General features: G+C 48.6%; 2 protein-coding genes across 18 annotated transcripts in view; both read left to right on the top strand.

The window, feature by feature from the left end:
• SORBS3 (sorbin and SH3 domain containing 3) overlaps positions 1-15,524 on the top strand; it is a 68,212-nt gene extending 52,688 nt beyond the window's left edge. For all 16 annotated transcript variants that reach the window (XM_083588469.1, XM_083588472.1, XM_083588470.1 and 13 more), the window contains 8 exons: positions 1,034-1,119; positions 2,683-2,729; positions 3,397-3,511; positions 6,974-7,099; positions 9,262-9,777; positions 10,634-10,716; positions 11,564-11,670; positions 12,788-15,524. In XM_083588469.1, the coding sequence (XP_083444595.1) occupies positions 1,034-1,119; positions 2,683-2,729; positions 3,397-3,511; positions 6,974-7,099; positions 9,262-9,777; positions 10,634-10,716; positions 11,564-11,670; positions 12,788-12,849 (1,142 nt within the window). In that variant the 3' untranslated portion in view covers positions 12,850-15,524. The remainder of the gene's footprint in view (positions 1-1,033; positions 1,120-2,682; positions 2,730-3,396; positions 3,512-6,973; positions 7,100-9,261; positions 9,778-10,633; positions 10,717-11,563; positions 11,671-12,787) is intronic.
• Positions 15,525-20,409: 4,885 nt separating this feature from the next.
• PDLIM2 (PDZ and LIM domain 2) overlaps positions 20,410-27,674 on the top strand; it is a 61,263-nt gene continuing 53,998 nt past the window's right edge. For both annotated transcript variants that reach the window (XM_083588905.1, XM_083588903.1), the window contains exon 1: positions 20,410-20,553. The gene's annotated coding sequence lies outside the window, so the exon portion shown is untranslated. The remainder of the gene's footprint in view (positions 20,554-27,674) is intronic.

Genomic DNA, 27,674 nt, shown 5'->3' with positions numbered 1-27,674 from the left:
TCTGGCTCCTAAAGCAGGGTGCTTCTTGTCCAGATCAGAGCAGCCGTTGTCACTGTGAGTGGGGGGATCTGTGAGAGCTAAAGCCCCTCTCTGAGTATGGAATTGTGGGCATTGGGTGCACTCTGTATGTTTGCACACAACAAGCGCTGTGCAGGTGCGCCCTTATTGCTGTGCCATTGATGGAGGAACTGAGGTGGTTCAAGCATTGTGGCAGGGGGAACATATACTCCATGTCAGAATGTATGTAGGAACTGCATCCTTGAAAGCTTCCCATATTCAACAACTCCCTGCAGCTGGAAAGGTAGCATATCAAGGAGAAGGCTCATCTAGAACCCTCCTTTCAGATATGCTAGATTTCTACATGTAGGAAAATTTGGTTTTTTAAAAACCTTAGACACCCACATCTTCTATCTTCATTATGAAGTGGTTGGTCCTAAGAGAACTATCTGAGCCACATGCCCTCTCACAAATCTTTGAATCTGCTCAGAAATGTATATGTGGGAAGTGAACCACCTAAATATGTAACAGAACTAAGAGTAATACCAATTCCTCCTTTTTTCCACCATGATGCCCAACCCACCCACTCACCAAGGCCTGGCTTGCTAATACCCCTTGCTAATAAGATGCACCCAAGTCTACAAACATTTGGTTTGAAATCCTTAGTTTGTGTTGGAAATGTATCTTAGTCATGGCTGATTGCCAGCTGTTCTACTGCCCAGGGCCAGATTCATACTGAGAGGGATGTGAGGCTTTAGCTTGCCCAGTAGCCTTTCTCTTTAACCCCGAGTGCATGCAGACTAGATTTAGTGATTCAGTCGTGAAGGCAAAACACTCTGCACATGCCTAGACGTACTCATCTCTAGCTATCTCACAGCTGCTTGCCATTGAATTTTGACTTCCAGAAGTGTGCTATGGTTCAAGTTAAGTTCTGCCTTTTCTTCTGACTTTGACCACCACAGTCCTCTGAATATATGTGAGCATTCCTTTGTGGGGAACACTGTTATCCAGCTGTTGTCTCGTTCTTTTCACACAGATCCTCTGAGACTTGCTGGGATAAGCCCCTTTCTTGATTCTTCAGAAATTGTCTTGGATAGTCCCCCAAAGAGAGATGAGAAGAAGGTGAGATGTGGCTTCCACCCAAGAGGAGATGGATGACGGGTTTTGTTTACACACCTGGACTGGGTTTATCATTGGACATCTTTGCAGTAGACATAAATTCATTTAGCACATATTCCATCTCCTGGGAAGCCCTGCGGGTTGCAGTTCTGTGAGAGCCTTTCAGACACTGTAGCAGATAATCTTCTCCATGCTACAATCAATTCCCAGTATTTCTTGCTGGAAACTTTGTCCATTGGAACTATTATAATACAGTGGTACCTCGGGTAAAAAAAAACTTCAGGTTACAGACGCTTCAGGTTACAGACTCCGCTAACCCAGAAATAGTACCTCGGGTTAAGAACTCCTCTTCAGGATGAGAACAGAAATGGCGTGGCCCCATTAGCTAAAGTGGTGCTTCAGGTTAAGAACAGTTTCAGGTTAAGAACGGACCTCCGGAACGAATTAAGTACTTTACCCGAGGTACCACTGTACCATTAGGAAATTGTAATGTATATATAGCTACTGTTATGGTCCAATTTTCCCTCAAACCAGGCTAAATTTCTTAAACATAATGAGCTGTGCCCAATGTTCTCTGTACAACAGCTGCGCTAGCAGGAACACGTTGCACAACAAAGTTATCAGCAACCTCCTTATTCTGTTGGTGCAAAATATTTTGCCAGGGAAACAAGCATACCTCTAAGTGACTTGTAACGTAGTGCCAAATTGGATATAACCACTTAAAATATTCTTAAATATCTTAAAATGTTAGCTCCTATGTCATCTTAGTGTAAATTGTTAAACATCATCATCATCGTCATCATTATTATTACATTTTATAACCTGCCCTTCATCTACAGATCTCTGGGCAGTTCACAATATAAAAATACAGAATAGAAGCACAAAATAAATAGTTAATATAAAAACAAAACAGAACTTTGTTTTCCTTGTAGCATATTCTGCTGCTCTGAGCAATGGGCCATATTCATACAAATGGTTGGTTTGGGCCAGCAAATCATTAATCTGCTGCAACTTCTGTTCTTCTCCCACTAAGAGCAAAATTGAATTGATGAGGGACGAATGCAGCAGGCTTTACTTTAAAGAGGATTATGCACCCCAGTCTTGTGGGGCTTTCTGGCAATTACCAGTTTAGGGCTAGTCCAGCTGTCCACCCTTGATAGGACTCCTTCCTTTCTGTAAGTGAGGGACAATGGAAGAGAATCCGGGAATCTTTTGCAGGAATTTGGTCAGGACAAATCCTCTCTAGCTGGGAATGTTTGCATGCTCTTAAAGAGAAAGGAAGGGTGTAGGAGTGCATGAATTAAACCCCTACAAAAAGTGCCTAAATGTGCTTTTTTCTCATCCATGTGAGCCTCGTTTCGTTTTTACTCCAAGGGTTGCCTGTGGCTTAGTGAGTCTTGTTCACTTCTGGCACTCGTGATTCAGGCCAGAGATTTTCAATGCCATTATTCACTTGGTTTTGTGTTGTGCTGGCAAGATGCCCAGGTTCCCTTTTAAAACCTGATGGCTTTGAATTGCATCTTTTAACTCCATGTCTCCTTTTAAATAGTTTTCTCCTCTTTCCAGATGAAAGCTGCTCGGCTCAAATTTGACTTCCAGGCAGAGTCGCCAAAGTGAGTCGCAATACTGGTAACCTTTTGGCATTCACACAATGCTTGGGTCGCTTGGCATCCTCATTATGATTTTTAGTCATCATTGTTAATTAATGCAGCACCATTTGCATCAGAGTTGGGGAACCTGTGGTCCTTCCGATGTTCTTGACCATTTGCTGTGCTGCCTGGGGTTGATGGTCCAAAAACTTATGGGAAGCCACCGGTTCCCCAGCCTTGCTCTGCTAGCAAAGAAAGTCAGGGCTCTGCCCTGGGAAACCTGACACCAAAAGACAACAGAAGAGAGACAAAAGGAAGGGCGGAAAGGCTGAGGCAAACAATGAACATGATCAGGTGCAGTTTCATGTTCTTAGGCTTTTGTTTCTTACACTCCCTAAGGCTTAATTTCAGGTGGGAATAAATTTAAGTCAACAGGTTTATGAGAAAAGTGGGATCTGAGGACAGATTTGAAGTGGGAGAGAGAAGTGGCGTTGTGAGCTGCAAAGGGCGGGTGTGCTGTTTCACGAGTTTGCCTCCTGATCCGTATCCTCTCTCTGTAAAGAGTTGGTGTCAGCAACTCGAAGAGGAGGCAATTTGTCCAATTGAAATGAGCAACTTTAAGCAGAGAATATTCCTAATGGAGGTCCATGATGCATCTCTGACAGTGGGACGTTGCCATTTGATTTTTCAGGGAACTGACTTTGCAGAAGGGTGACATTGTCTACATTCACAAGGAAGTGGATAGAAACTGGCTGGAAGGAGAACACCATGGCAGGGTGGGCATTTTCCCCACCAACTATGTGGAGGTAAGTATACCTTGCTATTCCAGGAGAAGGCTTCATTTGATAAACTGAATACATTTTTGTTCAGTATGTAGAAGAGAAGGGAGATAGCAGAATTTTTTTAGCAATCTGGACCTCCATCTGCTTTTAGATACAGGCAAGGTTAGTGGTAGTGGGAGAGGGTCTCATGTGCAGCAAAAATGTCCTCTATTTTTGTTTCGGTTCCATTATTTTGCTAATAATAATAATAATAATGATGATAATAATAATAATAATAATAATAATAATAATAATAATAATAATAGGATCACTAACAAGAGTTCCAGTTTTCTGGGTATTAACATAGCACTATCAGTGCATAAGGTGGTTTATAGAGTAACACAAACAAATGCCAGGTCCCTGCCCCAAGCAGCTTACAGCCTAAATTCAAGCAGCTCTGGCAGGGGGAAGAGGGCAACAAAGGGAGGGAGATTCACAAGGGACAAAGTGAACCAGTGCTGCTCTGAATACTTTGATCCCCCTCGTCTGTGTTGTCTGACAGTGACTCTCCAGTGTGGCCGTGGGAGTCTTTCCCGGCTGGATCTGGAGATACTTGGAGGATTGAACCTTTTGAGTGCAAAAGGCTCTGGCATGGAGCAGCCGTCCCTTGAGTTGGGCAATGAGGACTAAGGGGTTAAGGCAAGAGCTTCGTAATAGCGGAGGTTTTGCGCTAAGCTTAGAAGGAAGGAAGAGAGGTGGCCCCCTGTAGCATCCTGCAAGAAGTGGATATATAAAAAGAAAAATAACAGGCAGAGTGTTTCAAAGCAAAGGAACAATGTTTTCATACAGGACACAGATAATCTGTAGAATTCAACTGCCATGTGTACCTTTTTGAAGGCCACTATTAATATAAACTAACAAACATTCGGGGTGGGGAGGACAACGAGTACTAGAGTGGGGCACAGAGTATTTCCACCCCCTGGTGGGGTGGGGTGAAGGTTGGGCCCCACACAGTGTTAGGGGAAGAGAGAGTCTTTGTTTCCACAGTAATTGTATCTTCAGATGCACCACTTAATTTTCCTTTAGGTGGTAGCCATTCACTCCTATGGAGAAAGCATCTGAGCAGTCATGTGCTTCAACCTGCTTCTGGGGCTCCTAGAATTTGGGAAGGAGAATCTGGTTTTGCTCCTTACACAGCGCACTTGCCAGTATTAGCCTTTTCTGTTTTGACTCACTAAATGTAAGCCATTGAGGGGGTCTGTGATCTATTCCTTGTTCTGATGGAAGACTTGGAATTCACTTATTTGCATGTGTTTGAGAAGCCAAAGTCATCCCACACATCTGTTATGGCACACAATATGGGGATCTCTTCAAAAAATGAATTTGGAAAAACCCTAGAATAAATATCTTTCTGAGCTCCCCAAGGCAACTGAGTCTTTCATTCTCAGTTTGTTCAGTGAAGGCCAGCGTGCATCTCCTTGACTAAAAATTTAAAAAGGGGATAGGGCCCATTTTAGTACTTTCTACTTTCAATGAGATGTTGAGTCTTAGCCATTCCATTGGAATCAGGAAATGCTACCAGTTATTGATAAGTATGGCCTTTCTTTGGACAGTCTGAGTTCATTAGGCTTTGAGATAGCATCTCACCACATGAAATCTCATATTTTAAAGCATGATTTTTGTGCTGATTGCACTTCTGCCTGTCTGTCCAAATGTGCCCCTTTGTATGCCAGACCACCCATTCAGATGCCTTGCCCTCACTCTGCAACCTGCATTGCAGATATCCTATTTGTAGCCCTGGGGCTCCAGTCTGTGCCGTAGCTGAAGAACACTATAGCCCCATCCCCTATGAGGAGGTCGTGTGCCTGAGGATTTGCACTCACCACTTGCTGGTTTGCCCAATCCACGAGGACTTAGGAGCAGCCTTGTTCAAAGATGTAAATCTCCCAGTGGGGTATTCAGTTAACTTTTACAGTGGTACCTCGGGTTACATATGCTTCAGGTTACATACGCTTCAGGTTACAGACTCCGCTAACCCAGAAATAGTGCTTCAGGTTAAGAACTTTGCTTCAGGATGAGTACAGAAATCGTGCTCCGGCAGCGCAACAGCAGCAGGAGGCCCCATTAGCTAAAGTGGTGTTTCAGGTTAAGAACAGTTTCAGGTTAAGAACGGACCTCCGGAACGAATTAAGTACTTAACCCGAGGTACCACTGTATTAAGAAACAGATCTCCCTACACCTTTGAGAAAGGGGCCTGTTGTGCCTTTAGAGCAGCAGGTTTAAGGAGAAATGTCTGTGAGGAGGATAAGTTAGATTCTTCAGGGGAACAAACTCTTACCTGACAGAATGTCTGGCTTTAATAATTATTTTAATTGTGTAATGTACTTTATTTTGTTTTATGTACCGTATTTTTCGCCCCATAGGACTCACTTTTTCCCTTCCAAAAATGAAGGGGAAATGTGTGTGCGTCCTATGGGGTGAATGCAGGCTTTCGCTGAAGCCTGGAGAGCGAGAGGCGTCGGTGCGCACCGACCCTTCTCGCTCTCCAGGCTTCCCGCAGATCTCCGCAAGACGTGGGAGCCCGCGCTGGGCTCCCGCTGCTTGCGGAGAGTTGCCTGTTCTGGGGGCTGGGGTCGGGGGAAGCTCGGGCTTCCCCCGCCCCAGCCCCGCGCCTGGGGGGGGGGGAATAATTTTTTCCCCCTTTATTCCCCCCCAAAAAAACTAGGTACACCTTATGGGACGGTGCGTCCTATAGGGCGAAAAATACGGTATTTTATATTTTGTAATGACTTTGGCTTGACTGACTGAATAGATGAATGAATGAAATGTTGGCACGGGATTCATGCAGAGGCTGTGGAATTCCAGGCACGCCGAGGAGTGGGCCAGTGGAGGGAGAGGCAAGGCACTCCATCCCTCTTCTGCACCCAGCACAGGCTGATGGAGGGGAGAGAGGCCCCCCTTCTTCAAACAGCAGGGGTGGGGAAGCTTTTTTAGGCCAAGAGGAACGTTTCTTTCTGGGCTACAACAAGGGAGTGGTGGGCAGGACCAAAAGCAGAACAAGGGCAGAATGATAGACGTTAACTCTCCCCCTGTGCATTAGGCTAGTTCCTACACGTAGTCACACACACACACACACACACACACACACGTCCTCTTTCGAGGCAAGCAAGATGCATTATCAGAGTTCAGGGACACATTCCAGGCAGTTAAAGACATTCAAGAAAGGGTACAAAGCAAGTCAGTGAGGGGTGTGGCCTGAGGCGAGTCCCAAAGGCCAGAGAGAAAGAGAGAGAGACCTGGACAGCCACACTTGACCCCTGGACTTAAGGCAAACAGCACAACATGCAGCAAATTGCTGGAGACGGAGGAAAGGACCACTGGTCCCTTCTCTGCAGCCCCTAGGAGACTGGTAAAATCTTACAGACTAGTAACTTGTGTGGGCTTATTTGCAGAGCAGGGCTGAATCCAGAACCACTTGTGCCATGCCACTGCTTGTCTTCCCAATAGGTCCTGCCTCCAACAGAAATCCCCAAGCCGATCAAATCCCCCACCATCCAAGTCCTGGAATATGGAGAAGCGGTAGCTCAGTACAACTTCAAGGGTGACCTGGCAGTGGAGCTGTCATTTCGGAAGGTACAAAACGAAGCAAAAGAACGGGGGTTGGGTGAGGGTGGGAGTGGGAAGCCCAAAGATGGGCAGAGAGAGGAATTCCAGCTCAGGATGGGGCCAGGGGCAAAGGGCGCCAGAGCCTGCTGCCCCCCCTGCCTCGTGGGCTCCGGGCCAGCTCATTCCTCTCTAACAGATGTTCAGTTGTCTGTTTCTGCTTCTCATAAAACGGAGCTCCAAGACAGCCAGTGACATTTTAGTGCCTCGGGCAGAAGATCCAAACGGCGTCTCCCATGGTGATGAAAAATGTAATAAAAATGCAATAAATTGACAATTTCAGTGCCCCTTTTCATGGTAAACCCCCAAATCTGTTTTCACAGGCAGACCACCTCCATCTTGTCTAACAGCAGAGCCGCCCCTGACTGGGCTATTAATATTCCGCTTGCTGTTGCTGACTCACTCCCACCAAACCCCGTCCACATCCCCAGAAAACTTCTGGGAGTTCTGCACGAAAGATAAACTAGACAAAGAACATTTTGTATAGCTTGCTTGAATGTGAATTAGATTTTACATAATTTACAGACTTTGTTCTGACCCTTTTTTTGGAGTTGGTGCTTAATTTGGTGGCATTTTACAAAGTGTAACAGGGTAATAGCAAGAAAAAAGATATGGGAAAGTGGAGTTTTTATGGGACAAAGACTCTTGGCTGGAAGCAAGGTAAGATGGAGGGACAGGTCACTCTGCAGAACTGAGATGTGCTGTTCCTAAATACAGGATTTTTTATGGATGCTGCCTGAACATGTGTCACACTCAATAAGGACTAGAAACTTGTTGTTTTTACAAAAAGAAACTCATCTATTTTGCAGAGAAGCCAAAATTTTGCATTGATTGGCAATTAAGGTATCACAAGGAGAAACCTTGTAAAAATACGGACTTCCAAATATGATTCCCCCTCCCCCAATGTTAGACCTAGTTTTTCGTAATTTCAGCTGGATGCTGGTTCAGCCAATGATAAAGTCAGTTTTGTTGTTGCTGGACTGAGCTATGAAATTGAGCTAGGTCCTCTGCAACCTACTGGGTGCTAGAGGAAATTTTGCAGTTTCCTCCCGACAGACCACCAGCACTGCCCAGTTTGGACTTAGCATTGCTCTGAAGTTTCCATTCTCAGCATACCTTTATCTGTTAAGCAGTACATTCCCAGCAGGATCGTGGGTGACCTTTATTTTCTAGGAAAAGCTGGGAGCCCTGAAGACCTGGAATTACCTGTGTCACATGATCAGATCCCTTTGATGCACCAGGAAGTTCCTTTGGGGGCAAACGCTTCTGCGGTGCATAAACCTACATGAAAGTTGGGTGCAGATTGCAATGTGTAAAATCACTGGTGACGGGTTTGACTGTTGTGTTTTGCTGCTTAAACACGCTGTGTACACTTGCAGGGAAGACCAACCAATTGTGATCTCCTAAGCAAGCATGCACAGGAAAGCCACAGTATATGGTTATTGTGTGATATTCTGCGTGTGGGTTTCACAACCTCTTAACCACTCCATGTAGCCTGTCCAGAGTGTGCCTCCCACCCCGTAATGTCACCAGCTGCAAGAAAGAGTCCTAGGTTTAAGAGGCCATGTGGTGTGTTGGTCAGAGTGTCAGACTAGGACTGGAGAGAGCAGCTTTCACATCCCCTCTCAGCCTTGAAGCTTTCTGGGCCAGGCACTATCTCTCAGCCTTGGCAATAAAATGGGGGTGTGCATGCTCCACAGAGAACAGGCGGGATATAGATAGATAGATAGATTAGTTATGGGTTGTTGTTGTTTTAATGAGCAGTGTCCTTAGTGTTTCAGGAGACAGCTGTCGCCTGTATGATGATCATAGGAAGGACTATCTGGGGGTGATGTTGCTAAACCTTTCAAGGTACCAAACAGGACAGAGGAGTGGAGCAGAACCGCAAATGCTTGGGCTGGAAGAGCTTGTGGGTTTGTCAGGCTCCAGCTTTAAATTAGCCTCTTGTAAAAGTGCAGGAAACGACCACCTGTCAGAAATTCTTCAGCTGGAATTCCTGCATTGCAGGGGGTTGGACTAGATGACCCTTGAGGTCTCCTCCAGCACTACATTTCTGTGAAATCTCTTAACCAGGCCAATTAGTCAGCCTCAGGAGCTTCCTTGTGCTGATCTTTCCTTCTCCTCCTTTCCAGGGCGAGCGCATCTGCCTGCTTCGCAGGGTGGACGGAAACTGGTACGAGGGCCGCATCTCTGGCACCAACCGCCAGGGCATTTTCCCAGCCAACTATGTGCAGGTGGTGAAGGAGCCAAGAGTGAAGAACTCGGAGGAGTTTCCTTCCTCTCCAGGCCTGCGGGCCCCTTCTGGCTCCCCGTCCCAGCCACACTCACCCGGCCTGAGCACCAGGGGGCAGCTCAACACCTCCCCGTTGGGCCTGCGGGGCTCCCTGGCCACAGATGTGCTGCATTCCTCCTCCTCGAGCCACTCAGGATTCACTTTCCCTGCATCCCCAAAGTTCGAGCACCCGGAGGCTGTGCCCCGCAGGCCCCAGAGCACAGCCAGAGCCGCCTCCTTCAGTCCCCACAGCCAGAGCCCTGTCAAAACATCCAGCAGCAGCCCATCGCCAGCCTCATCCTTCCAGATTCAGGAGCCTGAGCAGCCTGTTGCCCCCACCTTGGCTCCACAACCACGAGCCGTCTTCCCACCGCAGGTGAGGCCCTGGCTGCTCCCCTCAATTCTCCTTTCCTTTCCCCCCAACCTACAGTGGTAGGTACCCACCATATCCTTGCTTTGCAAGCAGTTTGAAGACCCCAGCCCAGCTTTGCAATGGGCCTCCTATGTCAGTGGACACTCAGTCATGGGCAAACTTGGCCTTGACAGTGGCAGGCAGCCATTTAAATTCCCCCCACCCCACCCACACACCCCGCCAATGTAGCACCAATCCAGGCATTGTGGGAAACTAAAATGGCGGCCAGAGACCCAGGACAGGCGTTGGTGCTGGGGCTTCAGCTCCCAAGGGTGCTGCTGTGAAGGCCTGAGAAGGGATGTCAGAGAGGGCAAAAACAACATCTGTCCTCAAAAAGCTGATCTTTAAGGGCAAAGATTCCATTTTCTGTGTTAAAATGAATAATGTAAGCTAGAGAGATGGTAATATTCTGTCTCCATTCCTACAGACCCTCATGGCTGTTGGCCTTTACTCAGCCACCAGCACTTTGAAGTTCCATGTCTGCCCCATGTCTTGGGGCTCAGTCCACCAGCTACAAATCCACCAAACAGTAACATAATCTAGCCCAGGTGTTTCTCAGCTTCTCTGTAGTGCTTCTGCAGCAGACCAAAGGCATTATGGTTCCTAAGTTTGCTTAAGGTCTCCAGGTGCAGTCCCTTCCTCCCTGTCTCCATGCCTAAGAGGCAGCGTGTCCCCATTTTACTTCCATTAGCCTTAGATTAATGGCACTTCCTGCCCAAGGGCTCAGGACATGGTGCCATTGCCCCCCCCCCAGCTCTGGCTCAGGTGGCTCCCTGTGTCCTCCTCACGGCTCCCCCTTTCCCCCTTCCTTTCTCCACAGGCAGCTGCTCCTGGAGCTTCCCAGCCACGCAGCCCTGGACACGTCTCTTCATGTGCGCCCCCCTCCAGTGCACAGTGGACCCTGTAAGTGAGGCTGGTGATGAGGGCTGGGAAGTGCAAAGCGGGGGTGGGGAGTTTTGCTCCTCCGCCTGGCGGCTGGCCAGGCCCCTCCCTCCCTGTGCAGTGACCCATGGGGAGGGCTGGCTGCAGACGGCCCCCTGGGGTGCCAGCCAGGGACAGCGTCTGGACTGTGGCTTGGAACAAGGCCCTTTTTCAGAGGGGCTCGCACAGCGCATGGGGAAGCCTCTGGCTGCTCTACCTGTGCCTTGGCTGGCCTTTCCAAGCGTTGCAAACTCCTGCTGGAGAAGACAGAGACAACTCAGCATCTCCTAGTGGCAGCACTCTCTCCCCCCCCCCCGCCCCCAGTCAGGAGGGAAGGCGATGGGGCGGAGGGCAGCCCAGAGGGTTTGCCTCGGCACATTCCTTTTCCATGTGCAAAGCACAGTTGACTGGCTCTGATCCACACAGCCTGCAGAGTGGGAATGGGAAAGAAAAAGGTCCTCTCCTTATTCTTTGATTTGCTTTTTGAAGTGTTTACTGTTTGAGGCACATTTCTTTTTTAAAAAAAAAATACACATCTTTTATTTATTTGTATTTAATTTATGATTTATGATTACCCCCCCCCCCGAGCTCAAGGTGGCATGCCTTGTTTTCCCTCCCCCTCCCTCCATATTTTATCCCCACAACAACCCTGTGACGTCAGGGAGGCTGAGAGTTGGTGACTGACTCCAAGGTCAGCCAGGGAACTTCCTGGCTGAGGGGGGATTTGAACCCTGGTTTCCCAGCTCAAGGCCAACATTACACCAGGCTGTGCTTTCACTTAAATAAATCAGGAAGGAAGTGGGCTGACGAAGTGGCTTCTGTTTTTCAGATACCAGGCTCTCTATCAGTACAGACCCCAGAATGAGGATGAGCTGGAACTTCATGAAGGGGACCAAGTGGATGTCATGCAGCAATGTGATGATGGCTGGTTTGTGGGTGTGTCTTGGTGCTATAATTTATGGGACAGGGGAGGACTGTACAATCCTAGCACTGGAAAGTGGGCTGGGCTGTATGCTGCTTTTCTGGGGCCTTTGTTATGGCCTTGCGGGTCTCCTTTCCCTCCCACCCTGGCCACCAATAGCCTTAGGAACAGGCTGTCGTGACACTGGCTGCTTTTGCATGCCAGGCTTCGTGTGAAGGTCTGGCTGCCAAGGAGGGAACCACAGCAGCTCCGCTCCTCCTTGGGCTTTTGAGGTCAGCCCATCACAGCATGGAAGCCAAGGTTTGGCTTATAAGGCATGTCATCTAAATCTGGCATCTTTGCTCAGTTCTCTCCTTCTTAACCACAATCTGTAGCCAAGGTTTATCCTATGGTTACAGGTCATGGTCAAGAAGGAGAGATTTTAACTGTGATCCCAAGTTTGGACAATATTCTAAGCCTAACCTTGGCTTCCCTGCCATCGTGTGCCCAGGGAAGAGCAAAGTGGGTGCCAGCGCTCTCTGGGAGCCAGCACATTTGTCAGGTCATGGTAATCCATACTTTGTCTTGCCATGATGCGCAAGCCATGCCAGAGTATCAGTATCAGACAGACCTCAGTTTCAAGTATCAAACTCAGCATTTGGCTTGCAGGAATGTGATACCTGTAGAGTATGACACTCTACCCTTGCATCTCTATGATGCAAACTTTTTACCTGGCACTGGTCACTGCCCACATGCCCATGTTTTAATTGGAGCCTAGAAACGGCAAAAAGTACATTGGAACTAAGGTCCCTTCATTTTCCCCTGTGTTCACCCATTGAATAGTCCAGCATGGTGTGGGTGATGTAGAATCATTACCCTCCAGATCATGCTCTTGAGTAGCTGCAATAGAGCCAAAAGTTCCGGAGAGGCCCCGAAAACAGGATGTGGAAGGACATAACTGTGGCCAAAAAAGCTGGTGCTTCAGAGTGAAGAGTGAATCAGTGCAGTGAATTAGTGCTTCCTTAGAGGCCAATATTTGTTTCAAAAGGTTTTTTCAGGACACTCCTGGGAAAAGTTTCTACTGCAGGGTGGGCAACCTTGAGCCTCTTTCCTTCATCAGGGATTCTTGTTTTGCTTTTGTTTGTACCTTAGGTGTCTCTAGAAGAACACATAAATTTGGCACTTTCCCTGGGAATTATGTTGCCCCTGTGTGACTCCTCCTCGACCAACCCCTTGTGTGCCAAGTGGAAACTGAATCTGCTGCTCTTGTATCCGGTTTCCTTGGAAAGATGCCCCACAATCTGTAGACAAGGAGCAAAAAGAGGTGGTCGTGTGAGAGCCAGCCTGGAGCCCAAGCTCTGTTCAAGGAAGGTCTTGCTGCTTGACCACCGCCTTCCACGTCTGTGTCTTGGCTTCCTTGTACAGGGTGGTCACACTCTGATTCCCCCCACCCTCCAGTATTTATGAAGCATCATCATTTCAAGCCTTTCTGCGACAAGCAAGAGACTCAGGCTAAGCAGACAATGCAGATAACCTCCTGGGCTCTTTGCTGGCTGTGCCCAACTGAGTTTCCTCTTTGTGGGCAAATCTGGGAGTGCCAGCCCTTCTGCCAGCTCTCATAGCAGCAGTGCAAGGTGGAGATAGGATTGGGACCCTGTGATTGCCCTGCATCAAATCTCCAGAAAGATCCTGCTTCCTTGCAATGGACCACAAACACTGCTGTGGTGTTCTGCAGACTCTGTAACCAATGTCCCACCACAACTGAAGAGTTGACGGCGCTCTCTGAGCACCCACAACCTTCTCTGTGTTCCATGGGAATCCATGGGCCCTGCCTAGAGGAGGCTGCTCCACCAAGTGTATGCAAGGCCGCGTGGCTACCAGTAGTAACATTTTTGTTCCCTGCCCAACTTCCCTCAAAGGCTTTGGCTGCTGGAGGTCCATCTAAATGGTCTCTCCATCTAAAGGATTCCTTTAGAACTTTGATCGAAATAACTTCCAATCATTCCTGTGAGTGGATGCACTATCTTGCTTGTGTTAAACTAAAAGATGTGATCTCTTGGAGAGTTAGCAGATTCCTAGGGCTACTCTGCAGCTAGAGCACACTTTGAGCATTCCTTTAGCCTAAACTCTCTGTCTTTACTTGCAGTTCATCTTCATCCTCCTCCTCACCTAATTTTGAGCACCTGCTACAAAGGGTTTAATATTGATACAATTGTTGGGGGTCAAAGGAAGGAAGTGAAGGGGAGAATTCAGTCCTGTTACAGTTACTGACATCTGTGCTAATTGACCCCAACTAAGAAGCAGTGGTGGTTACTGCTTTTGCATAAGTGCCCATTGTCCACAGCTCCTCTCTGAAGATGCATCTCATTCCTGCCCCCAGCAGCAAATGCCAGACACCGTTGGAGACCCGCAGGACTCCTATCCTGGCATTAGAAATCTGGGCCTGTTTGTATGTTGCCTGTATCCTGCCTTTAATCTCCTTGAACTTTCCATTCTGGCAGTCTCCTTTCACCTCCAAAGTCAAGGGTCAAGACCGGAGGGAGATTTCTAGGTCTAAAGATATTCTCTAGTGGCTAGAGTAGCCGCAGCTTGAGCTGTTCTCAAACTTCTAGGGGTATGCAGCTGGTGAGGCAGAAAAAAAACAGAGGAAAGAGACAGTGGGGGGTTGTATTGGGCCAAGAACACTGTGACATCTATGTCTCCTGCAGCCTCTTGCACAGTGCTAACAAAATTGTCCTCCACACTGCAGCAGAACAGCTGTGCAAGTTGAGAGAGTCCCACCCGTGGAGAGAAGATGTGCAGGTTGAGACCAGCCCTGGTGGAGTTGAGTCTCTGCTCTAGGTAAACAACAGGGGCTGCCTTTTGTTTTTAAGAAACATGGTAGCAGCACCTTGCAGGTTCAGACTCAGCATCTTGGCTCAGTGGTTTCCAGACTCTTTACCTTCAAGGAAGCCTTTCCTGCCGCATATGCCACAGAACCAGCACAGAGCAAAGGACTGTGGCGCATGCCCAAGTTCACTGGTCCTCCTTATCATGAGGCAGTGAGGCAGCTGCCTCAGGTGGCAGATGCTGGAGGGGCTCAGCAATGCCCTTCATGGGATCGGAACTGTGTGTGCCATAAGCCTGCCCTAAAGTAGCTTGCTTTCATCGGGTGAGCACTGTGCAGGATGTGATCCTCTTGCCAGTCTTAGGCAGTTTAGACACCATACCTTTAAAGCACCCCCCCAAAAAATCATGGGAACCATAGTTTACCCCTCAAAAGCTACAATTCCCATCACCTTTAACAAGCTGGTTTCCAGGATTCTTTTTTTTGGGGGGGGGAGGCAGAATCATAGAATTGTAGAGTTGGAAGAGACCCTGTGCTTCAAATGTGCCTTAAATGTATGGAGTGTGTACAGCCTCAAAATGCGATTCAGGTGCCTAACTGAAACATAGTCCTGGTCCATTCAGCTTCTGTATGTGGAACGAGGGGGGGGGGGGGCTCCAGCGTCTTGTTTGTCTCCAGCAGCAAAGTGTTGGAGGCAGCCCTGCTGTCAACCCATCACTCCCTTGAAGCCACACTTTTGCAAGGAGAGTTTGGTAGGGACGGCAAACTCTCTTGTGGGAGAGCTCTTCTCTCTCCTCTCTTCTCTCTTCTCTCTCACAACTTGGGAGGAACCCCAACCACCACTATTTGAAACACCCTCATCTAGCGTTTTGGATAAGACTGGGTCTCCTGACCTGACACATGATTCGGAGATGTGTTGTGCCTGCGCTGCACAGCACCACTGAACGTGGTCAGCTTGGAGGAGGCGAGTGGCTGTCTGGTTCGCTCTGGGACAAGAGAGTCCTTGATATTATTGCCTATACAGCTTGTCCTGCCAATAAAATGTCGCTGATCTAAAGTCAAGTGTGGCTCTTGCCGTGTTGTTTCTAAAGCGTCCACAGATTGAAGATCCCACAAAGGCAGAGAGCAAGAGAGCACTATCTTAAATGGCTAATTTTGGGAGCCCTGACGGGTGGGAGGTAGACAAATTGACTCTAGAAGCCCTGTCCCTTGGGAAGTTATCCTGTGTGGTATAGTGCAGCTCTTATTTACTTCGTGGAGTTTGGCCTGGAGAACGTCTGGCTTGTGTACTTTTCTAGAAAGGCAGCGTAAAGTCTTCAGTTGTCCCCCTGCCATGTGTTAATGTTGGAAACATTGCCATTTGGATTTTCTGCCTGAGGTACCAGTGTGCAGATTCCTCTGGTGCAGAGGCATGATGGCTGAGCATCTCACAGCAGGGACAACGCCCAGCCTCTGCCCTTGGACCTTGACAATCCTGAGCGCCTCAGGGGAGACTGCATCCCCTAATTCTGCCATGCGAGATCCAGCAACATCACAGTTTAAAATGGAAGGTTAGAGAGATCCCCATACATTTGTTTATATACAGAGCTATTTAATGTCATTTGCAAATCAAATACTATTGTGTGAGAAAGAACAAAACAGATTTGCAAGGAGTTGAGGGGGTAGTGCCTTATTCTGGGGGCACTCAAGGGTACACAATACCGGCACATTTTTTTTCTAAAAGAAAAGCAATTTGAGGGGGTATTGGGAGCAGTAAATAGTGTAGAAACAGCAAGGAAGAAAATTCAGGGTAGATAGTGGGGGGGGGGAAGAAGCCCTTTCTAGGGCTTCTCTCTTCTCTGACAGTTTCCCCCCTTCCTTTTGAATGGCTCTTTTCCTCTCTCTTAAAGGTAAAGGACACCTGGATGGTTAAGTCCAGTCAAAGTTCACTTTCAGGCCAGGGAGCTGGCATTTGGCCACAGACAACTTTTGAGGTCATGTGGCCAGCATGACTAAACCACTTCTGGTGCAACAGGACACCATGACAGAAGCCAGAGCGCATGGAAATGCCATTCACTTTCCTGCCACAATGGTACCTATTGATCTACTCTCGCTGGTATGCTTTCAAACTGCTAGCTTGGCAGGAGCTGGGACAGAGCAACGGGAGCTCACCCACTCAAACTGCCGAACTTGTGATCAGCAAGCCCAAGAGGCTCAGTGGTTTAGACCACAGCACTACCTGCGTCCCTTTACCTTTACCTCTTCCTTTAACAATAGCTGGATGTGCAGAAACTGAGTAGCTGAAGATTTTCACATCACTTTTATTTTGTTAGCTTGATATGTCCACAAGGCACATATCAAGCTGCTGTTGCAGGCACATGAGCAGGTCAGTAAAAGCAAAAAATGGCAATTTAAGCCTCTGAGATGCAAATACTTCCTCTGTATATAAAAGTGTTGAGAGAGAGAGAGAATGCAATTGGGTTGTTGCCAACAAAGTTCTACTTAGAGTAAGCCCACTGAGCTTAGTGAATCTAAATTATCACACCCATTGACTTTGATGGGTCTACCCTGAGTAGGACTACCATTGGATACAACCCATTGATCTTCTGTCTCTGTCCCTAGATGTCCCTGCCCACAGCAGAATGACATGCTTGTTTTCCAGTAGTCAAGTGTACACAGAGATTAGCATGGAAGTAGGCTGAGCAACATACCTGAGCTTGGCTGGGTCTGTCTTTGTCAGCTGCCTCCCAGCCTTAGTCACTTTAGGGTTTTACAGAGTTTATTGACTGACCTCAAGAGACAGAGGGAATTAGGCTTCAGGGCAAAACAAAAGACCTCTCTCTGGCTCCAGACACAAACCTATTTTGCAGACATGCCTTCAGTTTTTTATATTGCCTGTGCAGAGGGGCTGTGATCGTCTAGGGTGCCATTTGGGAAGGGCAATCTTCTCCCTGCCCCTCACAAATATTTCACTCCCTTGTCTCTCTAGACAGACGGATGCTAACAGTAACACACAATAAAGCTCCCAGGAATCTGCCTCATACTTCTTAAGGCCATTGGCTGACAGCTTCCAAGGGTTTCAGGCAGTGGTTTCTTACAGCCCTACCTGAAGATGACGAGGATTAAAGTCATCCTTAATATGGAATTTATTGCCATTCGAGTTAAGGAATCCACCAACAATCTACTATTTTAGATACATGCTTAGGACTTTTATCCACCTAAGACTTTGCTGCCTTATACTTTAAATTATTATTGATCATCTATTGGTATTGTACTTTTATCTATATTGTTCATGGTGAACAAATACATAATAAATTATTATTATTAAACACATTTCACATCATTAAGCCACCAAAGCAGGTGCACACAATAAAAGTGGAATAAAACACAGAATACAAGTTCTGCAAACGCTAAAATCAATTTAACAAACTCTAAAACAGCAAAACTAATAATCAAATTCCAAAAACAGCAAAACCATTTCATCAGATATAAAATTGATATTCTGTAAATAAACAAACAAACCTAGGACCTGCACTGAGGTGCGCCCTTCTCTTAAATTCTGGAAAGAAAAGCATATTTGCTTTTGTACCATTATTTTGTTGAAATGCAACACATTTATTTCTTTTTAAAAGTTTTTAGTAAACAAGTCTTCGCAGAGAGGATTGCTAAAGTCACTTCAAGATACTTCCCTCAGATATGGAGATGAGAGATCAGCTGGTACTAAAAATATTGTTAGTCTAAGCATTTTTAATGGGCTAAATTGTAAGAATAGAATCTGCAGGTTTCCCCTTCTTGCCCTCTCTAATGCATGACAATCCTGTTTCCTTCAGCTTTAATGGATTACAAAGTGTGGAACCAAAGAGACGCAGTGAGATTTGCACTTTAATTTATAGTGCAAACATTCTATCATTGGAGTAAGTGATTAAATTTGGTGGGAGAGGCAAGACATTGCCCACCCTGCCTCCATTCTGGTTTCACTCTTTCAGGTCAGTTTTTCTAAGGCTGCAGTGCATTTAGTAGGGAGGGACCAAGTCCCGTTGAACTGAATGGGGCTTACATCTCCCAAGAGAATGCATCGGCCTGAGCTGTGCCCTTGTTTTTAACTAAAATATGGTGTCAAAAGTCTCATAAACCAAATTCAAAAATTGCTGAAGTTGAAAGGTCAGATGTAAGACCATCTCTTTGCAAGGCCAGTGAGGCAAGAGCTCATTCATTGTGATTTGGAAGTCTGCCTCCTTCTGGCAGCTCCTGCGGTCGAGCTGGTGCCAAATGTATTGCTCTGATTTCTTTTGGACCCCATCAGTACGGCTGAGAGGGAGACAGCCCAGGACCCCCATACCAACGGCCCAGGCTTGTGCCCCAAGGAGGTCACACTGGTGCTGCTGACACAGCAGTTTGACTTCACCCCCGGAGGAGCACTCCATTGTCTCTCGAGACAGGCAGAGGCCAACAGCAGCAGCAAGCCCCACTGAGTGCAAGGGGCTATTGCCAGGGCAGGACTTTGGGGCAGACACCCTGGGCTCAGCTCACTGGCATGGGCAGAAAGGGTCCCAGAGGTAGCAGGGCTGGCTTGCCATATTTTGAAACAAGTGAAGCAAGACACATCACCATCTAAGGGAGGTGAGGCCATTAAGCCCCAAGTCTAAAATGCCCTGTTTACTCACAGGTGAGTTCAGACACAATCTGTGCTGGCATCAGGGGACCACTGCTGGTTCCTCAATGACGCAGGCGCTGCTGCTGCTGCTGCCCCTTCTTGTCTTGACCTGCGTAGGAGGGGTGTTGGTGTTGTCTACACTGGTTGGCAGAGGCTTTCCAGCCCCCCCTGGAGATGCCAGAGTCTGAGCTTCAGGCTGCCTACATGCACAGCAGATGCTCTGTCATGGAACTACGCTCCTTCCTCTGGGTTGGGGCCCCTCCTGCTTCTACTGGACTACCCTGGACTTCTGCCCCAGAGCCCTACGCTGATGGTGCCACCACTGGCAGTGCAGCCCAGTCCTAGATGTGTGAATGTTTTCAGACGTGAGCCCCACAGAACTCCAGGAAGCTTACTCCCATAGATGTTATGGGTTTCTATTGATTGCATAACATGTATACACCGCTTGATTGTAAGAAAACTCAATGTGGTTTACAAAGAAAATGTTCGCAGTTGCAGCCTTAGCTTCTTTGCATTAAGATGGATGTTCCCAGAGGGCAGTGCAACCTGGGAGGGCTTTTGTCTCTCCCCCCAGCCCAGAATGGAGAACCTCTGTGCTTCCAGATGATGTTGGTCTAACTCCCATCTTCCCCGGCCAGCAGAGCTTGTGGTCAAGGGCAACCCGGGTTGAAGTCCAGCAACAGCTGGAAGGCCACAGATGCCACACCCCTGCTTTTGGGTTTATCCGAAGCACCTATTGCTGGAAGTGAGATGATGGACTAGTCAGCCTTAGATTTTGATCAAGCAGCATGTTGAGAGCCGGGTGGTGTAGTGGTTAAAATACTGGACTGTAGTTGGGGAGAGCCAGGTTTTCATCCTCCCTCGGCCACAGCGTTCCCTGGAGGAATTCTTTTCCGCCTAACCTCCCTCGCAGGGTTGTTGTGCGTAAGCAATGGGGACGGGGGGCAGAGGTCTTTCTCAGCCTCGGGTCCCCAGATGTGGTTGGACTACAACTCCCATCATTCCTAGCTAGCAGGACCAGCGGTCCGAGATGACGGGAGTTGTAGTCCAACCCCATCTGGGGCATTCAACCAGTGCTTTCTCGCTCTCCAGTGGTCGCCTCTGCCGCGGTCTCTTCTCGGCCCCGCCGGGCGCAGCGAGAGCCAAGCCGCAGGGCAGCAGCAGCAGCCGCCTTCCCCGGCACAGCCTGCAGGGGCTCCGGGGCTCCGGAAGGAGGCGCTCGCCTCCGCTCCCTTCGCCGCCGCCGGCCCACCAGGGAGGCGCGTCCGCCCCTTCGCGGGAGCGAGGAGGAGGCGGCGGCGCGCGGCCAGAGCAGCTCGGGGCGCCCGGGGCAGCAGCCGCCGCCTCCTCCTCCTCCTCCTCCTTCGCCCGCCCGGTGCTGCGCTGCGCTGCTTTCCCGCTGCCGCCGCCGCCCGGCCTCTCCCTCGGCGCCTTCGGGCCCCCGAGCCCCGTCCCGCGGTGAGTGTCCGGGGGGGGGGCCGCCCGACAGGTGAAGTTGGCGCAGGAGCTGCGGGGCTTCGGGTTCTGGGCCGGGGAGGGAAGAACCAAGATCTTGCCCGAGGTGCGTCCCGTCCTCCCAGTTCTTTGGAACTCCCTGCCTCTTGAAGTTTTTGCGCGCACCGTACGAATTCCCTCGCTCCTATTTCTTTCGGGGATGCTCTCCGCAATCAAGTTAAGCAAGTTATTTTTGCCTCCTGTGTCTTTTTATTGGGGAAAGGGGGGGCCTCTTAGTTTTGATTGCCCTGTTCTTGTTGCATGGCTTCAATTGTTCTTTTTAGCTGTAGCTTGAAGGAGATCTGTAAATAAGAGTAAACAGATCCCTCGCCGCGCGAACGAGACTCGCATTCTGGCGTTTCAGGGGCATTCAAGAGGCTTCGCGAGTCCGGCGACTGATGGGCTCCCCTTTCAGGGAGAGAGACATCTGGCCCAGAAAATGCTGCTTCTTCCTCCCAACTCCTTCTGTCCTCCTGGAAAGGGTGCCAAGGCTCTTCACAGAATTCAAGCGGACAGGCTCTTGTGCTCGGAGCTTCCAGTCTGCATTTTGCCAGAGGGGAGGCCACTGAGGAAGGGAGAGGTGAGCAGGTGTGTCTGTTTTTTGGCTCAGGTATATCCATCACATGGAAATCAACAGGACTTCAGGAAGCTCTCCTCAAATCAGGGATGGGAAGCCTGTCACTCTCCAGCCGTTGTGGGACCCCATTCCCCTGGCCAGCATGCCTAGCGGTTGAGATTATGGGAGTAGCATTCCAGCAGCATCTGCAGGGCCATGGCTGTCGTGACTGACGTGGCACGTGGGGAACCAGCCTGCGGAGAGAAGCTCTTTAGTGTGGATCTGGTCTGAGAGAGCCCTCACTTGTCTGGCGTGGGTCAGGGAGCGCACCTTTGAGTCCTTCCCAGCACAATCCCACCCTCTTGAGTGTGGCTACGGAAGAGACCTTGAATGCTAGCGGAGGACAAGCTGACGCCATTGGGTGCAGGAAAGCTTATGCCTCAATAAATTTTCTTATATTTAAGGTGCCCAGAGTCTTTCCCCAACCCCCTTACCCCCAGGAAGAGTCTAGTCCAGGCATAGGCAAACTTGGCCCTCCAGATGTCTTGGGACTTCAACTCCCATCATCCCTGACCACTGGTCCTGTTAGCTGGGATGGTGGGAGTTGTAGTCCCAAAACACCTGGAAGGCAGAGTTTGCCTGTGCCTGGTCTAATCCTTTGGAATGTGGTCACCTTGTGTCAATGTTGTCTCTGAACGGAGGTCTGTCTCTGGTGGGCTTGCTGATTCAGTCCCTCCTCCAAAAGGTTTGCCCTGAAATTGGTTCTCATTGCCAGCTAATATAATAAAGAATATCGTGCCCTTGAGCATGTGCAGAGTGTCTTTCTCTCCATTCAATAGCTACATAACAGCAGCACTCTCCCTGCTTGTGATGCCAGCCTTAGATCAGGGGTCCTCAAACTACAGGCTGTGGTCCAGATCTGGCCCGTCAGGGTCCTGAACTCGGCCCGGCCAGCAATTGCAGAACTCACCGCTGTCTGATGGGTCTATGGTGAAAGGAAGTACAGCATCCCATATGCGAGTGCGACCTTGGCATCCGGCGTCTGTTCATAGTGCGAGTGGTTGCTTGCTTGCGGGGAGGGGGGCTGCACATGCAAGAGGAGGGATAATGTGATCCTGCACACGTGCAGCAGGCGGGTCGGCGCTTTTGCATTCTCTCTCTCTCTGGTCCGTGGCTGAGAGTTCCTTTGGCTGTGCTGTATGAGGCAAGAAACTTGAGTGAGGCAGCCGCGGGGGGGGGGAGGTCAGCCGTCCCCTGCTTTCCCTTTTCAGCTGTTACGCTCCGAGGCGGGACAAGAAAGTGGCCACTTTGGGGCTGGGGAGCCTCATTCCACCGCCCGGCAGAGCAGGTGGGAGGAGATATTGACCATCTCATTAGCCAAAAGCAAGTCCATACTTCCCATTGAAATACTTATAAGTTTATGTTGATTAAAATTGTTCTTCATTTTAAATATTGCATTGTTTTTCCTGTTTTTTTGTGCACCACAAATAAAATATGTGCAGTGTGCATAGGGATTCGTTCATGTTTTTTTCAAACTATAGTCTGACCCCCAACAGTGCCTGAGGGACAGTGAACTGGCCCCCTGCTTAAAATGTTTGAGGACCCCTGCCTTAGACCCTGGAGATAGTCGTCATGGCTGGGCACTAATAGCCATTGATGGCCTTTTCCTTCAGGAATTCATCCTGTTCTCTTGTAAAGCCATGCAAGCTGGTGGTCACTGCCACTTACTGTTGGAGCAGATTCTGTAGTTTAGCTGTGTGTGAGGAACTTCTTTAGTCTGCCTGGAATCTCCCAACATTCAGATTCATTGGATGGTTCTGGGATCCAGGTAGGATTAGGAGAGAGTGAGATGGAGAGCAACATCTCTCTCAGTGAAAAATGTTTCTGGGGCAGAATGTGCGCCACCCGGATGCACGTGAACCTGAGCACCTCTCATTTTAACATTCAAGCCTGTTCCCTGCACCCCACATTTTCAGACTCTGATTTGCGTGTTGCGTGTGCCACAGACTTGGCCAGCTCACACAGCTCTTTATGGCAGCGTGGTAATGACAGGAGCGGAGGAGTTACTTGACTGAGCTCTGTGAACACCAGCAGGGGTGCGGCAAGGACTATTCTTGGATGGGTGAGAAGACTTCATAGGAGCCTCCTGTTTCCTCTTCTCATTGGGGTTTTGCCCCAGGACTTTTCCAGTTCTCCTGCATTGATCACGTTTTAACACATCCAGCTAGTGCTATTGTCTGCTTCAAAACCTGTTGCGTTTCCTAATGGGGGGACCTCGTTGGAATGCTTGATCGCTTTCATTTCTTTCCCACAAGTTTGGCATATGGAGTTGACTTGTCTTTCCAAACTGATTCTATTTTGATAGAATCAGATAGCAACTATCTGATAGTTACTAGATAGCAACTATCTAGATGCCTCTGAGAAGCTTGCAAGGTTGCTTCCCTCTTTGGCAGTGGCGTAGCGTGGGGGGTGCAGGGGGGGCCGGCCGCACCGGGCGCAACATCTGGGGGTTAGGGTTAGGGGGCGCAAATCCACGGGTTAGGGGGCGCAAATTACTTGCCTTGCCCCGGGTGCTGACAACCCACGCTACACCACTGCTCTTTGGTATGCTGTCCCAGTGATATAGTGCCTCTGCACATGGAGGCTTCATTTTGCTCCTAGGAAGTGAAATACTTCCTGGAGATAGCACTTAAGCCCTTCAGGCTGCAAAGGTAGACTTGATAGTTACAGAAGATGCATGACAAACATCATCAAGCCAGCTTCTCAGAAGTTGCAAAGCTTCAAAGCACTGCAAAATTCCTCGCCCCGTATTTATTGAAAGCAGAATTAATTATGAAGAATAAGCAAGCTTAATTTGCTAGTATTTGGCATGATTGGTACACTTTTCAGAATTCATCTTTTCAAGACACAAAATTTGTATTTCATATATAATGTAATATTTAGGATTGTAGTCGATGCTAGTCCTACTCAAAGTAGACTTACTGAACTTAATGGTCATGACTCAGGACAGTATTCAAATTGCGCGTTCCGTCCGCACAAGGATTTCTGCTTGTGTGACAGAACTTCATCCCCGCTCCTTGTCCTACATCCTTGCCAGATCAGCTCCAAAGGGTTGGGGGAATCTCTAGAAGAGGCATGGGCAAACTCGGCCCTCCAGATGTTTTGGGACTACAATTCTCATCATCCCTGACCACTGGTCCTGTTAGGTAGGGATGATGGGAGTTGAAGTCCCAAAACATCTGGAGGGCCAAGTTTGCCTATACCTGGAAGGAAAGTTGGACTAGATGACTCTTGGGTCCCATTCAACGGTAAGATTCTATGTTGCGCATGTGGGAATCCTTGCACTGGCGGAACATGGGCACTTAGGCTTGTGTCCAGTGTAGCACTAACAGGTTTCTTTATTTTGGTGGGTTCGCTATGCTTTGAACTGAGTTGGATGCAACCCTTAGTTCAGAGAATATGCATGGCCCTCAGGCCTCCCCTTGAGCTATTCAGGATCCGCTCCCCCCACCCCAGGGTGTGTTTTGGAGGAAGCTGCTCTCCAGACAATGGGGGAAGCTTTTACTTTGGATCAGCTGCCAAGTGCTGATCCACCCCAATATTTGATCCAGTCCAATAGGGAAAGCAGCAACCTCCTAATCCTGCTGCAATTACACATAAAGCCAAGGTTTGCGGCTGGGCTACGGTAAACCCAATTCTTCCTTCTTTCCTTCCAGATGAGGTGTTAACTGTTTGCTCACAGTATCCATTGCTATTTCTCAGTTTATTACCAAGGTAGATCTGGCCCTAAGTTTGGTCTTATCCAGGCTGCATTAATGTGGGGCATCAGGAGTGTTGTGTTAGCACTTCCTCACTTTGCTGTTGAGCGGAGTTCAGGATTTCACGGTGGACTAGTCTCCTGAGAAGTTATGTGGGTGAACAGAGGCTGGTGTGACTCTGCTGATTCTCTCAAGTGAGCTGAGGGTGTCAGAGGGAAAGTTTTGCCTTTCTTTGGGACACTCGGGCTCAACTGGAGGCTGTTGCTGCATGCCTTAAAATAGCCAGTATTATAAGGTAAGAGCAAGTCTCTCACAAATAAAGCTCCACTTGCCATTTGATCACTGTTGTTCTTTCATCTGGGCTCTTTTTATCACTGTTAAATCTAATGGCTAACATGGTTCAGTTCAGCTTCTTTTGTTTTAGCCATTTCAAAAGGCCATGTAAAACTTAAATCATCAAAAGATGAGTTGTTGTTGCCATCCATCTGTCTCGGCAGACAATGGAGTGTGCCTCTAGGGGTGAAGTCAAACTGCTAGAGAATCACAGCACCTGCTGTGGCTGCAAAGACCAGGAACTCCCAACTGCTGCTTGCCTCCCACATTGTTTTTGCTGCACTAGCAGCATCAAAGTGACTTCTCTGGGGCGCAAGCCTGGGCCGTGTGTCTGGAGGTCCTGGGCTGCCCAGATAACAAGACTCCCCTCTTTCTCGGCCTCACTGATAGGGTCCAAAGGAAAGCAGAGCAAGACGTTTGGCATCAGCTTGGCTGAAGGAGTTGCTGGAAGGAGACGTAAAAGGTGCCATCCAACTGTCTTCAGGACTCCACTCCGGATTTGTGTAGCCTTTCTTCTCTTGCATGATTTCCCGCAAGGCAGCAGGCCTTTTTCCTCTGTGTGTGTTTTCTCCCAAAGACTTTCTCACGAATGAGTATAGCTTAACTTAATGTAACTTAAAAGAAATCTAGGGTTCTTCTGTGATCTAGTTGATAGCATTCCATGCCCTGATGTCAGCATGTTATAGACAAAGTATCCTGCAGGCTCTCCGCCTAGTCACAAAACCTATGTGGCCAGAGTTCCTGAATGGGTGCAGAGCCTACGGCTGTTGCACTAAGGCTCCCCTTTCAAGCAGCGGTGGAGAACCAATCCTCCAGGCTGCATGGCTGCTCCACACCACTTCTTTGGAACATTCTGCTTTGCATGCAGAAGGTCCCAGGTCCAGTCCTCCAGTATTTCCAGGTAGGACTGGGAGGGTTCCCTACACCTGGAAAGCTGCTGCCAGTCAGTGTAGGCACAACTGAGGTGGATGGGCCAGTGCTCTGACTCCCTAGAAGGCAGCTTCCTATGTTCCTAGATGTTGTTGCATTGGAACTCCCTTCACCTCTAACAGCTGGCCATGCCAGGGGCTCTTGGAAGTCCAAGGACACCTGGAGGGCCATCCGTTTCCTGTCCCTACTTTAAAGCATTGCCCTTAATGTGCAGACACTGGGATGTGTGGCCAGCAGTGGGGGCAGAGCTCAGTCGCACTGTCCTCTCCATGCATTAGATGTACACAAGGAAGGGGAATCTGACCGCACTGTTAGTGAGCAATTGGGAAATAACACGGCTTGCATGCTTCCCTCTCACACTAAGTAAAAGGGCGATAGATAGTTTTAAAGACTATAAGAAGAGTCTGCAAGATCTGGCCGGCGGCCCATCTAGCCCAGCATCCCGTTCTCACTGTGACCAACCAGGTGCCTGTGGGAAGAAAGCAAGCAGGACCTGAACGCAACTCTCGTGAACTGGTATTTGGAGGAATCCCACCTCTGGCAGTGGAAGAAGAACATGACCATAGCCTTATCCTCCATGATTTTTGTCTAATCTACTGTTTAAACCCACCAAGCTACAACTGTTTTTAGGGTACCTTAAAAAAACATACCCCTACTTGTGGTGGTCACATTGATGAATGAATCTTTTCCTCAGTGCATGGTGACTTAGGGCACACAGTGGCAAATTCCAAGTTGAGCAATTGTAGTAATGGATATGGTGCTCTTGTGCAACACCCCCCCAAACCAAACTTTCTGTGGTGAGGAAAGTGATGAGGAAATGCCCTGGAAAGTGTGAGATAACAGTTGCTTCACACCCAACCCCATGTAACCTCCCCACCAACAAATCAGAGTGACTGCTCAGTGGACAGGCAATGCCATATATCCTCCCTACAACCTTTGTGCAAACAAATCAGAATAAATGCTCAATAACAAGGCTGTCTGAAGGTGACATCAGATGCTGCTCCCTCCTTAAATCTCAGCAGTGATGGCTTGCACTCGTTGGGACTGGCCGGCCAGAAGGCAGAGAGACCAGCAGCTGATGAAGCCAGAGCCAATGACTGGCAGAAGCAACTAAGGCTTGTTTTGTCTCTTTCCTCTGCCCTGCTAGCTCTAAAAAGGCAAACTTCCCCATATCTTTTGAGGAAATTGTGTGGATCTTTCTCCTGAGGAACTGCCTGTCTGTCTCCCGTTCCTCCACCTTAATATTGGGATTTTTTTTTTAAGCAAAGAATGTGCCAGAATCTCCCAGTCCTTCTTCCTAACACAATGTTCTCCCTTTCTCTGATATCTCATAATTTCCCACACTGGTCTGGTTCATTTACGACATCCATCTCCCTCTCTTCCTCCAAAGGGCTCAAAATGTCATTCACAGGCCTCCCCACTTCTTCGCAGGGGCAGACTTTGGTAATATGGTGCCCTGAGCAAGGATTTGGCACCCCCTAACTTTGAGTAAAATATAAATATAGGTT

This window comes from Podarcis filfolensis (assembly GCF_964270895.1).
Source record: "Podarcis filfolensis genome assembly, chromosome: 15".
Lineage (NCBI taxonomy): Eukaryota > Metazoa > Chordata > Lepidosauria > Squamata > Lacertidae > Podarcis > Podarcis filfolensis.
Note: the sequence above shows the minus strand (reverse complement) of the source record. Positions and strands in the feature narration are given on the sequence as shown.